At 38.7% G+C, this 18937-nt stretch overlaps 1 protein-coding gene across 1 annotated transcript in view; it reads right to left on the bottom strand.

The window, feature by feature from the left end:
• LOC103250785 (guanylate cyclase soluble subunit alpha-2-like) overlaps positions 1–11675 on the bottom strand; it is a gene marked incomplete at its 3' end in the record, with an annotated part of 71734 nt that extends 60059 nt beyond the window's left edge. The window contains exons 1-4 of the mRNA XM_021708196.1: positions 11634–11675; positions 8463–8565; positions 7652–7712; positions 5142–5349 (exon numbers count right to left, since the gene is read on the bottom strand). Coding sequence (XP_021563871.1) covers positions 5142–5349; positions 7652–7712; positions 8463–8565; positions 11634–11675 — 414 coding nt within the window. The remainder of the gene's footprint in view (positions 1–5141; positions 5350–7651; positions 7713–8462; positions 8566–11633) is intronic.
• Between the last annotated feature and the right edge of the window lie 7262 nt (positions 11676–18937).

The raw sequence follows: 18937 nt of genomic DNA on the forward strand, positions 1-18937 counted from the left end.
GACTTACTAGTCTGTATTCTTTGAAAAATTACTATGCCACTTGGGGTAACTTGTAGCAAAATGCTTTTTCCAACTGCATACCCAATGGGATTGTTAACTTCTGTCACTACAGTCACCAAGAATGCTATAGACTAAGGTGACATATTCCATTTCTATAATCAAAATAATTGGATACCTGGGCCAGGCTCAGTGGCTCAACCTGTAATCCCAGCACTTGGGGAGGCCAAGGCAAGTGGATTGCATGAGCCTGCGGGTTCAAGGCCTGCCCGGGCAACTGGGCGAGACCTCGACTCTACAATAAATCAAAAATTAGCCAAGTATGATGGTGCGCCTGAAGTTGTGGCTACTTGGAAGGCTGAGGCAGAAGAATCGCTGGAGCCCAGCAAGTCGACACTGGGGTGGCCATGAGTGTGCCACTGCACTCCAGACTCCAACTCAAAAAAAAAAAAAAAAGTTGGATATCTGTGTTAACCAAGTGTTTGAGACCTAGGTTGTCTGGATTTTTCTAAAGAGGCAGGAAAGCTAGATTGGTAAAAAAAAAAAAAAAAAAAAAAAAAAAATTACATTTACAATTTAATTTGATATTGACCCCCTCTATTTCTTCCCACCCACATCCCAAGAATGCAGCTGAATCAACAGAGAAAGTGCCCAAGTGCTCAGAGAATCAGCAGGCAGCATCCTCTACTACAATCCCCACAGTTGGCCGCTTGCAATAAGCTGCAGATGAATCCCATCCATTCTCCTTCGGCAGGAGAGTATGTGGCAAGTACACTTTTGGAGAAAGAATTTAATTCAGAGCAAAGGGAAAGATTGGTTTTCTTTGAAATGTGTTTATAATGGCAATAAGTTAACACAAGACAAAGAGAGAGAGAGAGAGAGAGAGAGAGACTTTATAGCTTGCAAATACTGTCAGGTCCACAAAGCCTTTATTGATCTTTATATCAGGTAGAAACAATAAATCTCTCTACTACAGCTTCCACACTAGAAACTCCCTCATATCTGTCTGACGCTTCAAATGGAATTACAATAGTCTGTAGCTAAGACTTACTCTTTCCCCCAGTTTCTGTTCCATTATAACGCAATCATCTCATCATTATCACTCCCAGCAATAATGCCTTTGGAGGCAGATTCTTTTGTTAAGGAAGAAAAAGACATTTTCATTAGTAGTGGCAATTTTTTAAAAGATACAATAAGGGTAATTATGCCTACTTCAGATTTCTATTAAATGGTATTTTTAAAATTCAGAATCCAATGACAGTCATCTCTCTTCTGCCCTATATAATCAATCATATATAGGAAGATACACAGATATTGATAGACATTTCAAATATGCTAAAATAAACTTGGGTTTATATATGTAAATACTATGATAAAAACACAGTTTGTAAGAATCTCTGCATTCTTCCCTTTCTGGAAAATATGCAAACAAACTGTTTAAGTTTAAAAAAAAAATGGTAAGACAACATTTAAAAAATCAAGACACAAATTAAACCAATCACACAATGGAAAAATAAAATTAGAAGCAGCCTGACAGACTCAGTGACCATGCACTTAGAGAATTTGGTCAATAAGCAACTAAATGAAATACATTTTTTTCTTTTGTTGGGTTCTATAAACCTATTGAATTAAGATGACAGGCTTCTCACTAGTACAATGGCAGGTTCTCCTTAAATTTGCTGTTGGGGTAATGTAAATTTTTCTTACTTTCCCTTGGGAAGACTTCATACCAGAAAAGGGTTAGAATTATAGAAATCATTTTGAAATTTCATTCCTAAAATGTTTGCAATAAAATCACAAGAAAAAATAGAGGTGAAAAATGTATTTTCCCCAACTGACTGAGACATCTCAAATACCTAGTAGAGAAATGAACAACAACAAATAACTGCTTGATGAAACAATATTGAATTTCTTAAAAACATAGTCAGGGCCGGGCTCAGTGGCTCAGCCTGTAATCCCAGCACTTTGGGAGGTCAAGGCAAGTGAATTGCCCAAGCTCATGGGTTCAAGACCAGCCCAGGCAACTTGGTGAGACCTCGTCCCTACAATAAATAAAAAATTAGCCAGGCATGGTAGCACACACCTGTAGTTCCAGCTACTTGGAAGATTGAGGTGGAAGGATCACCAGAGCTCAGCAGGTCGACGCTGGGGTGGCCATGAGTGTGCCACTGCACTCCAGTCTGGGCGACAGAGTGAGACTTCAACTCAAAAAAAAAAAAAAAAAGATATATGTGTGTGTGTGTGTGTGTGTGTGTGTGTGTGTGTATGCATATATATATTCAAATGATATTGAAAGAGCTTACTGTTTCCTCCTACTATATAAGGTAATCTGGTGTAGCAGATCATAAGAATATTTAAGAAAAATGCAACACTCTTCTTCTATTCTGTAGATGATTAGAGCATTTTTTGCTGCATAGGTTTTGTGTGCTGTCTCATGATGCAGCAAAATTAAGCATGCATAATGGACATGGAGTAAATATATAGCAAAGGAATAAAAATAATAGGACATAATTCTTTACATCTGTATATTCCGTTTTTTTTAAAACTTTGTTGTTGATTTTATTTTTCTAAAGTACATTTCTAGTTATTACCTTATTTGGTTCTTGCAACATTTGTGTAGTATACTTAGAATAAATATCTTCATATTCACTCTAAATTTATTCACTTAACAAATAAGTATTGACCAGCTGCAATGCATCAGACACACAGGAGACATGAAATTTGACAGTATATAAAATAGACAAAAGTCCTTGCTTGATGAAACTGAGCAAAATTCACTCAGAAAAGGAAAGAGAGAAGGTCAAGAAGCTACATTTGATGGTGTATGTCCTGTTTGGCCTTATTTTACCTTCCATACCACCTTTCAACTGTATAAAATATATTCAGTATAACAAGAAAATAGAGTCCTGTTCACTTGGCTCCTAATACCTTGGGAGTTTCTTCCATTAGTGACCTTTCCACCTGTATCCAAAAAAAAAAAAAAAATGCCAAAAAGGGCTCTAACATTCAACAAAGTCATATCAGACATAGCGAGAAAAAAAATTGGAGGATGTGTGTGTATATACATATACATAACTTCTATAGAGACTTTTATAACTCTTATAACTTTAAACACACCCACACTCACACATAACTTTTATAACTAAAGAGAACAGGCTGACACAGACACAAATCAAAAAGTCACTCCCTCCATAATTTATAAATTCTTATCTTTAGAATGATAAGAGAAAATCTGAAGTCTAAAATCATCGAGAAGACAATCCAAAAATTATGTAAGCAGTAGATTATAAAAATGAAAAAAATGTACCCTTCATGGTTTGCGTGTAAAATTGCTGAAGAGTAGCCGGGCTCGGTGGCTCAGCCTGTAATCCCGCGCCTTGGGAGGCTGAGGTGAGTGGATTGCCTGAGCCCGTGGGTTCGAGACCCGCCTGGGCAACTTGGCGAGACCTCATCTCTACAATAAATCAAAAAATTAACCGGGCGTGGTAGCGTGTGCCTGTAATTCCAGTTACTTGGAAGGCTGAGGTGGAAGGATCGCTGGAGCCCAGCAGGTCGAGGCTGCAGTGGCTGGGAACGGCCACTGCACTACAGTCTGGGCAACAGCGTGAGACTCCAACTCAAAAAAAAACCAAATTGCTGAAGGGTGAATTCGTGGTATTTCAGACCTGATTTGACCATGGTCAATGCAGCTACCGACCTTAAGGTACACCAATGGAACTGCAGGAAGCATGGCAATTTAAATGCGATAGCTGCTGATAGACAAAATTACTGGTCAATCGTTGAGTTAAAATGATAAAATCTAAACAAGACTATAACAAATTAGGTGTGACTAAAACCAATATCTTGCTTGTAGTTGAGGTGTTAGAATACTAAAACACTCCACGCCCCATCTTCTCAATGTGGTTCATAACAAATTTGGTTTAGGTCAATAGTCAGTCTGTGCATTACTATGACTCTAAATATTGTTTATTCCTTAGCCAACTAAGAAACTATCATTATGTTTGATTTTTTTGTTGTTCAATTTTTCCTCTTAAAAGAGTTAATAAATGATCCAGTTGTCATATTGAGGGAAAAAAAAAACCAACATCTGACAGAGGCCTGTACTCCTACTATGCCTGCCATATTGCATGACCCTTGGGTCTAAATAAAGACGTGTTCTCATGCTTGGGAAAGGATTTAGAGAATGCCTCTCGAGCGGGGGTGTCCAACCTTTTGACTTGCCTGGGTCACACTGAGTAAAGAGGAATGACCTTGGGCAGCACATAAGTTATAGAATATAGTTAGCGTATATAACGTCATAAGACGTTTTATTTTCTGACAGTTTTTATTATAAAGTTTAGAAAAATGAGAACACTATAAAACTAGTGGGACATTTGACCTTGTTTTTATAAAACTCATCTATTCATGTCTGGTTCCATGGAAGTGGTCGCAGTGTTTAGTGAGTTCTCAAGGTGCTCGTCAGAAAGGTTTGTTCGAATTTTGCTCTTCAAGTACTTCAGCATTGAAAGCAGTGGCTCACAAATATGTATGTGCTGCCAGAAAGCGATGTTATGGATAAGGCTTGATTATGAACTTCAGAAATGGAACTATGCATGGGGTCACAAAGAAAACAAATGCTAAAAAAACACAAGATGCTAAAACATTTTGTAGGGTCGCATCACTGACTCTCCAGGGCCGCATGGGGCCTGTGGGCCACAGGTTGGACATCCCTGCTAATGAGCAACCCTGTCCTTTCTCAATTCCTATCTGACTCACCCATCTTCATCTTTTTTTACTTCTTTGTTAACTGCAAACATTAATCTTCATCCCTTTATTAAACTTTGTATTCGGCCTCCCCGGCATCGCTAACTATCTCTCTCTACTTTTATTGTCAAATGTTTTGGATCAGAGATACATGATATCTTTCATTTACTCACTATATATTCCTTCTTTAGACCTTGTTAAATAGTCCTCTATCTCAGATGCAGGACTGACATCACTTTCCTAAGGCAACTAGCAACCTCGTGCATACCGGGTTTAAAAGTACCATCCTTAAATGTACTTCATTATTTTGCAAATATCAACCACTGGGTGCTTGATCCCAGGTACTCTCCAGTCACTGCCCATCCCACAAACACACACAAAAAAAACATCCTGGCACCTACATTCTTTTGGTTCTTTTTATATAATTTGTTTCCTAGTTCTCCATTGTCCTTATATTTGTTTCTTTCTCTCACTGAGAGTTTGTCAATTTTCAGCATATTAGCTATCACCTCCAAAGTCACTATGTGCAAGCCTGAGCTCTTAGCCAAGCTCCAGTCCCAAATCTTCAATTTCCATTCACTGAATTGACAGACAGGCACTGTGCTGAAACTGGTGATTCAGTAATATAAACGTTTAAAGAGCTCACAGTCCAGAGCTGACCATTTTCACCTAAATTTTAAAAATCCAAATGCAAGGCTATCATTATATATCTTCCCAATAACACCTTCCCATTGCTGAATTTTGTGCTTTTATTAATGCCAGCACCATTCTGAAACTCACTATCACAGGTGAGGTTCCCTGAGAAGCAGATTCTGAGAAGGAGATTATGTGGGAATTTTATTAGGAAGTGCTCTTGAGATCAACCCCTGTGAAAAGGTAAAGAAGGAAGCAGAATTGGGCACAGGGAGAAATTGGGCTGTGATACATTCTCACTGAAAGCCTCAGTTGACCCTACGTGGAGTTCTGACTCCAGAGTGGCCTGAATTCAAGTAAGGGACCCCAGCCTTCTTATCCCATGCAGATTAGTCATGGGAATGGGTCATGACTTTGAGTTAGGTAGCTCTCTTCAGTCAGGCAGCATGTGTAGAGGACTGACGGTTGAGGGCTACCTCTCAGCAGTACTCCTAGCAACTAGAGGAATACGTCCTTCATTCCTAACGGGGTATTTAAGTAGTGCGTCACAAGATCCACCACATTCCCCTAGGCTTGAAATATGTAATACAGAGGAGGGCATATGGGGTTTGGAGTTATACAGAACAAGATTCTAACCTTATTTTTATCAGTAATTAATTAACTGCAATCATAGGCAGGTTATTCAACTTCTCTGAATCTAAATTTTCTTATGAGATTATTCTGGGCAAGGCGTGGAGGCTCACACCTGTAATCCCAGCACTTTGGAAGGCCAAGGTGGGAGGATCACTTGCACGAAGGAGTTCAAGACCAGCCTGGGCAACATAGAAAGACCTCATCTCTACAAAAAAAAAAAAAAAAAATCAAAAAGTTAGCCAGGTATGGTGGCATATGCCTGTAGTCCCATCTTCTCGGGAAGCTAAGGCAGAAGGATTGCCTAAACCTAGGAAGTAGAGGCTACAGTGAGCTGTGATGGGTAATGCCACTGCACTACAGCCTGGTTGACAGAGTGAGATCCTGAGTCAAAAGAAAAACAAAACAAAAAAAAAGATTATTTTGAAAATCCAATGATACCTATTAGAAAAGCACTTAATAAATGCTGGATATAAAGTACTTGCCGAATACATTAATTCTCCTTCTCCCCCAACCCATAAGCTATTTTTAACTGTTTATTTTCCAAGTCCTAGGGCTTCCTCCAGAATGATACAATATTTCCATAAAACCATACTGAGAACCCACCTCTGGCCAGGACTATTCTAGGTGCTGTAAAGACCACAGAGAGCAAGGTACCCACCCTTGTGGAGCTTAAGTTACAATGAGAAAAGGCAGATAATAAACAAGCATGCTAGTAAATAAATAATCGTTTCTGATGGTGAGCACTATCATAAAAACAATAAATAAACAGTGATGTGAAATGAATGGTTGGTAGGAGATGGCTACTGCCGGGTGAAGTGACACTGGATTGCAATCTGAAGACCACGAAAGGGCCAGTCTTGTGAAGAACTGAGCAAGGGCTGTGGGTTGAGACATTTCTGATGTGAGAAATAGGACAAATGTCCTGAGGCAAGATGATGCTTGCATGGCATACTCAGGGAGCATGTCACAGAGACATGAGTACAGATGAGAGTATCAGGAGACAAGGCCCTTGATGTCTTGTAGACCATGGTAAGGCACCACGCCTGCATTCGTATCGTATTTAATGGTATGAAATGCATAAAGCACTTAGCACACTGCCTGGTACATGGTAAGGACTCAACAAATCAACACTTATTATTACTGTCATCATCATTGTTACAGTTTTGACAGGTTTTTTTAACATACAGACCATTCCTTTGGCCATATGTCCTCCACATCATGCTGTGAGGAAAGATCAAGAAAGAGTAAAGACAGGGGGACAACAGTTGTCTATTGTCAGCTGTCAGTAGGCATCTGGCATCATTTAGTTATTTTTTAAAATGTGAGTTTAGTTTACATTTTTAAATCCAAAATGACAATATCAAATTTCTGTCTGAGTGTCCCACTTCATGCATGTGTGTAAAGTATATGAGTATGGGCTGTCTGAGTTAGGAAGTGCCCATTTGCTGAACAAATGCTGTCTGAATGAATGAATGAGATAAGTGAATGAGTGAATAAACAGGAAACCAATAAGATCACATTTGTGTTTAAGATTCCTGGAAGGGAATATCATGTGTAAGTATATTAGATCTACAGAATAACACAGAAATATCACATACCCAAAAGTGTTGAAAATATTTCCCATAAAAATCTTAAGAGTACTAACCTGGAGTTACGAAGAATGGTGATTATATCGAGGTTTTGCCAAAGATTGTAGCTGAAGGTAACTAAAAGTATCAGGAAATGTGATTACCAACATGCAAATCAATAAGGTAACTGATAAGAAGAGGTTAGAGAAAGATAACAACATTGACTGATCACCTACTATATTCCCAATACGGCGCTAGGCATTATTATCCTTTTAATCTTCATAATCATATAAGTTGTTCCCCTCATTTTAGAGGTAAGAAACTGGGCTTCTGAGAGGCCAATTTATCCAAAGACATGGAAGATAACAGCAGGGGTTAACCTGACCGCAAATCTGTTATTTTCCAAGAAAGCAGGGTTAAGGAATCCGAAGGAATACTTGCATGCATAAGAAAGCAGTGACGCGGCACAGTGAAGTCATTAATAATAGTAAACACAATGTCTTCACTTCACTATTCCCATTTTATTATATATTTACTCTTGAGCAAGAGATTAGTGAGAGATATATGATCTCAGACATGGGAAATAAAGACAGAAAAGTTATTTCCCCAAAGTAGAATTAGAACACAAATCAAAATGCGGCATTTATTGAATTGTAGTATCAGCCCCCACCCATCCTGTGCACACACATACACAGACAGACTTATAGGCTTTTGTTTTTTTTAAGAAACACAAGACAAGCACATTCACCAAATTATGGAAAAAATACATTCACCAAAATGCAGAACTCTAAATTTTTTGTCAAAATCCACTCCCAATTTCTCTCCCCTGCCTGCAAGACTCCTTGTTGGGCTATGAGAAACTGAGTATGCACATTAACTCTTTCCTACCACAAGAACCATTTAGTTCCTCGGTGCTTCTATGGAGAGGAAGTTTGCTGTTGTCAAGCATTTGGATATCTGCAACATTCCCCTGACCAGAACGTTTACGCAGCTATAACAGAGTGACAATCCGTACTCATAAGAAAACCACTGAGGCACTGAAACACACGGGAGAAGCTTTGGGGTTATCAAAGACTGATAAACAAATTTAAGATCCTTTAACTCTGTAAGTGTATTTTACTGAATTTCATCTGCTCACTTACAAATTGATAGCGCATATGTGACAGCTCGCCTGGAATGTTTGAGTCGCCAGAACTAATTTCCACCTTTTTAGATTAGAAAATATCCACTGCACTCTCTGATACAATTGGAAATGTTTTGGTAGCCACTCATTACTCTACTATCCAACAGGTTTTCTTAGACTCAAGAAGTGACGCATCAAGTCTGAGCCAAGCAAACCTCACAGTGGAGTAATGAAATAATATATTGAACGATGTAGCTGAATATTCTCACATTTTTCAAGGATTAGTTCTAACTTTGAAAGCATGGTGTAAATACTAATCAAGCAGTCAGTTAGAACTGACTTTCTCAAAGACTAACTAGTTGCCAGGTCCTGATTCTAATTTAGGAGGAGGGGAAACAAATCCCCTAATCTAAGAGAGTGAATTGAGTGGTGAGAGAATAAGACCTCGATATATACTAAACAACCTTAGCATCCAATGTGTCCAACCAGGAAGGCTAGGAATGCCTTTGAATTATTGCAGTCTGCCTCAATTGACATTCTCCCTCATCATTTCCCAAGGCATACCCCTCTACTACAATGGGTTGCCCATAATATAGGCCCTTTACTGGACAATTGATACCCTCACTGCTTTATATCTCTGTATGTCATACTTATCCTCCCAGTTTGGTCTACAAATTCACATCTCCAACCACAACTGGGCCCTCAAATAATGCCCAGTAGTACTTCCACCTGTGCCTGGTTAGTTCTCTTCCTCATTCCTTGAATTAATAATTTCTAACTTTACCACCTTCCCCAAGGACACTATTCCTCCAGTGCCATTATTATGTTCACTAATTATGACCGTAAGATAAATCTGTGGACATGCGAGTTGGTGGAGTTTTGTTTAATAGATCGCTTGGTATTACAAGATTTCTTACATACTGAAATAATAAAGAACAAAACAGCATGAAAGAGATACTATTTCTATATTTATAGATGCACATCTCTTTAGGAGATAATAAACAAACCTTAAAAGTTGTAGCACATAGACTCCTTAAAATAGTTGTTCTGTATACAGACATTTTAAGATAATCATACTACCCAAAGTTAGAGATAATTTGCACAAAATCTACAGTATATTATGAAGTTCCAAGAAAACACCAGGTATGAAAATCTTTGAAAATCTTAAAATCTTTTGAAAATCTTAAAATCTTTTGAAAATCTTAAAGCCTTCTAAAAAATTATAACTATATTTACTCTTATTGGTGCTTGAGAAAAAGCTATAAACAGAACAGTTAGATAAAATAATCTACTAAAATATGGCAGCAAAAATAATTGTAGCCTACAGAGCAGTACCACACAGACAACAAACTACACAAGGACTTATTCAATCATTTATCAATTCTATAAACAAGCATGTATTGAGTGCCTTTAAAATTCATACCCTCTGCTAGGCATGGGCATACATGGATGAATTAGATTTGATTTGTTTAAAGGAGACAGAATAAACCAAGATCACAGTCTGATAAAATAAGTCTTGTAATAAAGTTGTGAGCAATAACTTAGTATTCTACAGGGAAAAGAAGTGAAGTAACAGAAAACAGGATGTGTATGTATACGAAATGTAGTCAGGAAACACTATCTTCTCTCAATATTAAGTTGGAGGGTTCATGTATGAAGAAGCATAGTCATAAAGCAACAAGGTATAGGTGCATGTTTTAGAGCATTCTGATTTTCACCAGTGGCCACAGTAGACTCACACATAGCAAATGTTTTATGTGAGTGGAAAAAGGAGTTAAATGGACTTCAAGAACTCACAGTTAAGGTAACTTCTACACAGAGAGCACCCTTTCGTGCCAGGTTGGTTAGAGTTGTTTGCAAATGCAAATTCTTCAAATGTTGGCTCACCATTTGAACTTATTTGCTGAGTTCAACTAGACCCCTACCCAACTTGGCCACTGAATGACAGAACAATTTATTAACTAAGGATGTAAAGATTAGCAACCATTACTATTTTTGTCGAACTTTGGTAGGGTTTCGGGGGTGCCCCCTTACATCAGATATCTGAACATTCTATTGTTTTCTTCCCATAAAGAAAAAAAATCTAGCATTCAGATGTTTTTTTCTCCCTTCACCTTTTTAATTTTTCATTGCCATGCAAACAAACAGCTCCTTCAAAATGAACCAGTAGGTGGAGCATTTGAGAAATGTTTGCGTCAATCTCACTCTGAAAAACACAAAAGCAAATAGTAATGACAAATTGACCCTCACAGCAATGCTTTTTCTCCCTTATTGTCTACAATTCCAACCTTTCTGAATATCTGTTTCTCTGTTTTGAAGAAAGAAGCCACAAGACATAGCAATGACATGATCTACTGAACATAAACATAGGGCAGTTAACGAAAACATCTCAGGAAAAATGAGAAAACAGTACACAAATAATTAAAGTTACAAATGGCCGGGCTCGGTGGCTCCACCTGTCATCCCGCGCCTTTGGGAGGCTGAGGTGAGTGGATTGCCTGAGCCCGCGGGTTCGAGACCCGCCTGGGCAGCGAGACCTCCTCTCTACAATAAATCAAAAAATCAGCTGGGCGTGGTAGTGCGCACCTGTAATTCCGGTTAGTTGGAAGGTTGAGGCGGAAGGATCACCGGAGCCCAGCAGGTCGAGGCTGCGGTGGCCAGGAGCGGCCACTGCACTCCAGTCTGGGTGACCGAGTGAGACTCCGACTCAAAAAAAAAAGTGACAAATGGTGAAACCTCAAACACTTTATTTCTCACAACCAGGAAGTTTATTTTGATCACAAAGAATGTAGCCATAGGATGTGGTGGTAATAATGCCAAGTGACCGCATTCATCCCTGTCCCCGTTAAGGCAGTGGTTAGTTGCCTGGAATACATTCAGCCCAAAGGAGCCACTTCCAGAACGATTATTCCCCAAAATCTGTCTGCAGAGCTCACCAGACTCAGATCAATGGTCCTCAAGGTGTGGAATTCCGCCATCTTGAGGCACAACTTTAGTGTGCCAAGGAATCACCTGTTTTGTTTGAAATGTGGAGACTGGTCTCCTCCCTGGAGCTATCAAACCAGGCCCTCTGAGAATGAGACCCAGGAATCTGCATTCTAACAATTTCCTTCATGTGTGTCTTTTTTTATGTTCACTGAAGTTCAAACGCCACTAGGTTAAATGAAGAACTGTCTAATAAGCCTCAAATAAAGCCTGTTCAGGAAGTGATTTCTCACTATTCTATTTATAAGAATGTACACTTTCTAAAATTCCCACAACAGCCCAAACAAATCTCCAGCCTTCAGAGATACTTCCAACTCCCCAACTTGCTAGATCAGTCTAGGCCTCAATGTCTGAGGTGCTCTGAGCTTACATAACATAATTCTAGATTTCCAGATGCTGTCCTGAAGTGATGTTTGAGGACCATGATGATGTCTCTTCCATCTCCTGGCAGTGCATTTTTGACAACAGTAACCCAACTGCTGACAAATATTTTTCTCATTTGACAGAATTGTACAGAAAATATAAGCAATCCAGACTAGAGAAGAGTCTTTACATTTATTTATTCTCCTAAAATATTAACGGACCACTCACAAAGAGTCCTCAGAGGAGAATACTGCTCCATCTGCTCCTTTTGCAAAACAACTTGCTCCTGAAGTTTTGCTTTAAATAGCAGGTGTAAGCAAAATTCAAACAGGTTTGAACACTTGAATATGTCTCTCACAGGCTGGATGCAAAATCTAAATATTTTGTTTGATAGAACCAAATATATCACCAAAAAAAAAATCAAACAGAAAAGAAATACTAACACAAAAGGACAATTAAACCAAAACATCCATCCACTTATCCTGAGCATTTTATTGAACACCCAATAGGTACTAAGTACTATGCTAAACACTAGATATCATCAATATCAAGAATAGAATCAGAATTTAAACAGAGGCTTTGAATTTTAAATTAAATCCCTGTCTCATGCAACAAAGGACTCCCTGACTATGAGAGTGAAGAAAAGGTGAAAACCCCCTCAAAAGATAGAGCTTGCAAGTTGTTTCTTAAATTGTTTGTGTCACTTAAATTATTCTTCTTCCCACTCATGTATGAAATTGCAAAAAAAGAAAATTATACCTTCTTGATAAGCCATGATCAATAATGTATATGTTTAGCCATAATGCATTTATTTTGCTGTCACATTTGATGAAACATGTACTTTTTCATATTTTACCTCCAGTTTTGTTTAACAGAGGCAACAAGATAAAAAGGTGAACAAAAGTGATGATGACATTGAGGGGAAAAAAATACATAGTAATACTTAAATACCCTGCCAGCACTTCTCAGAGTCCTTAAAGGTCAGCAAATCACACACTAAAAAGGAATATACAATCACTTATCACCTGTACTAACAAGCTAATAATCATTGATGTTATTTCCCATTGTCAAATCCTATCTTTAAAATAAAAGCCCTTCCCAAACACAAAAATTAATTCCAAATGGACCAGAGACCTAAATGTAAAACCTCAAACCATAAGAACCTTAGAAAATGTAGGACACACCCTTATCAAAATTGGAACTGGTATCCAATTCCTGAACAAAACCCCTGAAACGCACGGTCCATAAGAGATAAAATAAACAAGTGGGACCTCATTAAACTGATAAGCTTCTGCAAAGTCAAAGAAACCATCAAGAGAGCAGGGAGACAGCCCACAGACTGGGAAAAAGTATTTGCCAACTCCAGGTCTGACAAAGGCTTAACATCTTGGATCTACAAGGAGCTCAAACGTGCAGAAAAGAAAAAAACAAACAACCCCATTATAAAGTGGGCAAAAGATATGAACAGACGCTTCTCAATAGAAGACATCCAAGCAGCCAACAGACACATGAAGAAATGTTCAACCTCACTAATCATCAAGGAGATGCAAATTAAAACTACACCTTACTCCAGTCAGAATGGCAATTATCAATAACTCAAAAAATAACAGATGCTGGAGAGGATGTGGTGAAAAGGAAATGCTGCCACACTGTTGTGGGAATGTAAACTAGTGCAACCTCTGTGGAAAGCAGTGTGGCGATTCCTAAAAGCTCTAAATATCAACCTCCCATATGGCCCCGCAATCCCCCTCCTGGGAATATACCCTGAAGAACTCAAATCATTCTATAAAAAAGATACCTGCACACGTATGTTTATCGCAGCATTGTTCACAATAGCAAGAACCTGGAACCAACCATGCTGTCCATCAAAGGAGGACTGGATTTTTAAAAATGTGGAACATATACACGATGGAATACTACGCAACCGTAAAAAAGAACAAAATCATGAATTTCGCAGCAACCTGGAATCTATAATACTGAGTGATCTCACACAGAAACAAAGAACTGAGTATCACATGTTCTCACTCATAAGTGGACCTTGAACATCTATCATAATACTGTAAGAAAAGGATTGACAGTGGCAGGAAACTATAGGGGGGTAGGGAGGGGAAGAGAGGTGGGATTAACGGTAGTCAATATCTGTCTGGGGACGGGGAGACACCCCTTATCAACAAGGGTGCCTGAACGATGCATATTTGTATACCTAACCCTTAACTGTACCCCACAATTTTAAAATAAAAAATATGTTTATAAAAAAATAAAATAAAATAAAAGCCCTACTCCTCAGGAGGCAGAGACGGGGGATCACTAGAACCCAGAAGTTCAAATACAGCCTGAGCAAGATAGCAAGATACCATCTCAATAAAAACGAAAAGAAAATTGAGCTGAAGTTAAACAAAAATAGAGCACTGTCCATTTTCACAAAACACATATGGCTTTAGCTGGGTGACTGTCGCGTCTCACAGCTAGACCTTTAGACACACATACAAATTAGTTTCAGATTCATTCAAATGCAATGGATAAAGAATGTTTGACATTCTCAGGCAAATAAAATAAGTAGTTCCTCTTTCATCGATTTTTTTTCTAATTTAAAATTAATTCATTGTGAAATACCCACATTCTACCAACTATATATGTCCTCGTATTTTTATAGAATTTATAAAGTAGGTTTTTTGCCATATAACATTCAGTAGTCTGATGGAAGTGTTTGAATCTGCAATGATTATATATGCCTGTGTACATGTGTGAGTCATATAGCCATATAGTCATAGCCAGAGAGACAAAAAGGACTTCAGTTTTAATTTTTTTAATGAATTGGCTGGGCTATGCCAACAAAATAAAGTGCTTTTTACCACTTTTTTTTTTTACTTGACATCAGTTCAAGTGTTTTATTAACTCTTCCAACAAGGTCACTAGCAAGTTAATTATTGAGAAAAAAAAATTTTTTTTAGATCATTTAGATCATTATATTCCAATAGTTTAATGTGAAAACATTAAACTATTGGAATATACTTTGTCTAATTTTATAATTGTAATGAATCTGTTTCTCAGAACTTTGTTAGCCAAACTGAGCCCCAAATTTTAAAAGTTTTCATTAAAATGTCTAAATGCATCAAATATTCTATCTCGCAAATATATTTTGTATGTTTTATGTTTTTCATTGTCTATGTGTTAGTTACACTCACACTTTCTAAAGCTTTTTTTGGGGGGGGTTTATACATGTCAGCGAGTTCACTGTATTTAATATCAGGAAAGGCTAAATATGCATTTGTATGTCCTTTCATTCTTTCCTAGGCATGTACCAATGTAATTTCCTTTCCCAAAATAATAATCTCTGCTTTTTGCCACTTGAATTCAGGCTTCCCGCTCCATTTTTCCTTCCTCCCTGGTCTCTCGGTTTCTTGGGCAATGCCGCAGGTCTGTAGTTTTCCTCCCCTTACTGGCCACCCTCCCAGTTCTGTTACTTTTCTTCCCGTCATTCTGCTCAAGAAACCGAGAGAAGCCTTGCCCTTGAGTTGTCTGGTAGAAGGCTGATATCTGCAAACCCAAAATTGATATCCAAGCAAGAGAGCAACTAGGCAACTGTCATTTGTGAGAACAGAATCCAAATAAATGAGTTACTAAATTCACCCTTGATGTAAAGTCCCTGATAGTTCCTCAATATGTGTCCCCAAGTATTAAATTATTTCAAAATAAATAAAGTAGTAATAGATTTAGACACCTTCAACTAAGTCTTTAGGACTATTTTTTATTATGAGGGTTATACCCCCAGAGATTCACCACCCAAAGTAGATGGTAAATAATGCTTCCTCTAGACATCTCCAACAAATTGGAATTCCTATGTGTTTCCCTTAATACAGTTTCCTTCAAATAAAGGCAATAATTAAAGACGTCCCATGATGTCAAAGTAAGCTTTGTTCAGCATTTGTCTTGCCAGTGTTCTGCACAATACTTACCACATAGACTCTCAAATATTTTTGAATAATTGGTTGAATTAAATAGTGCTTTGATGCCCTACTTTAAAAAGTAAACTATTAGACTCAAAACATTTAAAACTCAAAACACATGCTCTGTTTTTCTTTCATACACCATTATGACAGTTTATCCAAAGCCTGAAAATATAATTTATGTCTTCATAGAATCTCAGAATAGGGAGGGACTCTCACATCTTAGAGATGAGAAGGATCCCAGAGAGTTAAAATAATGTGCTCAGAGATATACCAGTATTTAGTTGTCCAAGGCAAAATTAGAATCAGGTCTCCTGAATTCTGGAATTTTTTCCATTTCACCAATGCCTTTTGCTTTTATTATTAAAATAGTATAAAGTATTATCATCTTTATAGTCAACAACCAACATCTAAAAATGACTATTCAAATATTTATTTTTAAAAAAAACACCTAAGTTTGGATATTCCATGGGTCAACTAACTAGTTTAATTAATTGGCAATGTCCTAGTATTTATTACATTTATTTTCATGTCCCTGCTTGCAAATCATTCTGAATAAAGAACCCAACCCAAGTGATTAAGACATTCCATGATGAGACCACAGAGAATATAGGAGAGCTTCCATAGCAAGTACAGTTCTCTTGAAGTACATCGTGACGGCACGTTAGAAAGCTCACAACACTCAAAATAACTAGAAATCCCTATTAAAAATGCTCTGGTAATGGCTACTCTCAGTGGATTAAAAAGAACTAAAAAAATGTTCAGCTCTGATGAGAGAATAGACAGGATGTGTTCCACCTCCCAAAGTGTTCTTAGAGAAGTTTAGAACTGCAATGATGTGACTGAATGAATCTACTGGAATTTTTTGAGACACTGTCCTAACTTGCCAAGGAAAAGAAAACAGGGATGGGGATCACACTGAAATAAGTCACTGCTTTGAAATATAACCTCTCTATTTTATTTGTGTCACTAAGTCTACTGGTGCTGTAGTTAGCCAATGAGAATTTTTCTATACACAAGTTGTGATGTTGAAAATGTTTATACTGTATTCACCTGTATTTTCTCAGCATCCTCCTGAAAGCCCCTTTTCATAATAGAAAAGAACTGTGGCATGAAAAGCACTATGGAGCTACTGCATTTATTTGATTGACACAATTACTTTCAAATTTCTTGTTCCACAAACTGTATTCTGGGTACCTGCTTTTCATCCAGTAAAAAGTCAGAGTCATTCAATTTTGACTTATAAAAGTAACCATCATAGACTATTTCCTCCCTCTCATTCTGACAGTAAATACTTCTGTTCTCGGTTATTTTATCTATTCCTCATGTGAGATGTTGAAAATAGTGTTAGGTTAAATTAGAATTACCAGCAGCACTGCCATGACTTGTTTAGAAATTTGTAAATTCTGATTCTTAGGCAAAAAGAAGACTCCAAGATTCTAAAAACAATTCCACCAAACTAATCATCGTCTTTAGTAAAAACCATTTTATTACATAGGAATCCGTTGTACTGAGTAACCTGTTTACTGCACAAAATGTTGCTTTCGGTACTGACACAAACCTCCAGATACACAGGGTTAATGGACTCCTCTTGTAAAGGATTGTGTTCAACAATTTGCAACATCAGATAGTTCCTAAGATTATGCTGCCTAGGAAATACCACTAGTAGGGAAGAAAGCAAACAGCAGCTTACCTATTCTGGGGTTTGTTTCCTAGGTTATCCATGAAAAAAGTGGCAGAAAGATATAATAAGTGGGAAAATAACATGAAGAGAAGGATGGCTGAAGGGTACCTTCACTGGTCAAAGAAAAAATCATTCTCCATGAATGCAAGTGTCACAAGGAGATGTGTAGGACTGCCTGGTGCCAGTACTCAGTCCCTTGGGACCCCACTCCTTCTCAGGGCCCTCCTATGATCAATCGCAATACTAATTTCAAAAGGGAGACTCAACTGTTATTAAACAAGATCAATGTTCAGATTTACTCTGGAAACTTTAAAGAAGTCAAAGTCCCACGCGTGGGCAGGTAAAAGCGCTGTCGGGAGTTAAAGCCCTCATGTCCAAGGTCAGGGTGAGGATAAAATAAAAAACGATGGGATCTGAGTTTCCTTGAGCTCCCGTCTGCAACAGGGTGGATTCCTTCAAAACTGAGCTCACCCAGACAGGGAAAGACTAGATCGGAGGTCTGGCACTCCTGCAAAAGGCAAAAGTCAAGAGGAGCTGAAATGCCTGGGCGGGAATGAGGCGGAAGGGCTCTGGAGGGATGCCTGGAACCGGGGGAGTTTGGTGCAGACTCAGAACTGCTGATACAGCCATCCCGAGAGAAGCACAAGTTTGGAGAAGTCTAGGAAGGCATTTCATTCATTCAACAAATATTTATGAAGGGCCTAATTTAAGAAAGGCACCGAAAAGAAATGAGGGAGCAAGCACGGGAGAAGCCAGAGAGGGGAAGGAGAGGGAAGGACGAGGTATGGGTGCAAGCAGTACCAGAAAGGTTTAGAAAACCAGACACCGGGTTTACCCAGAAACGAGGGTTGAGCAAGCGCCCGGTGAACAAGAAGAAAAGGCGACTGGTGGGGAGAGCTCGAGAGATCAGAGGTTTCTTCATCGGAAGGCAACTCGCAAAACTACTGGCCGAGTGTCAGAAGATGTGAGAGAAGGGATGCAACACAGAATGCAGATAGCCTGTGGAATTCAGAGATGTCAGAGAAGGTCAGGCCAGGACCGAGAGAGTGTGGGAAACAAGCGGAGCAAGGGTTTCCGGGAAGGGGCCGGGGCTCCTCTGGGATGCCGGCGGACGGGACGAAAGGCCTGGAAATGAACCGCGGAGCACAGGGCCTGGGAAAGTTTGGGGGAAAGAAAACAGGTGGGTGTGCAGAAGCCCCGGGGCCGCCGGGGGGCGGGGCGAGCGGGGGTCCGCGGCCGGAGGGGGCGGGCAGGCCTCGGG

The sequence above is a fragment of the Carlito syrichta genome, unplaced genomic scaffold (genome assembly GCF_000164805.1).
Source record: "Carlito syrichta isolate Samal-C Ts95f unplaced genomic scaffold, Tarsius_syrichta-2.0.1 Scaffold134202, whole genome shotgun sequence".
Classification (NCBI taxonomy): domain Eukaryota; kingdom Metazoa; phylum Chordata; class Mammalia; order Primates; family Tarsiidae; genus Carlito; species Carlito syrichta.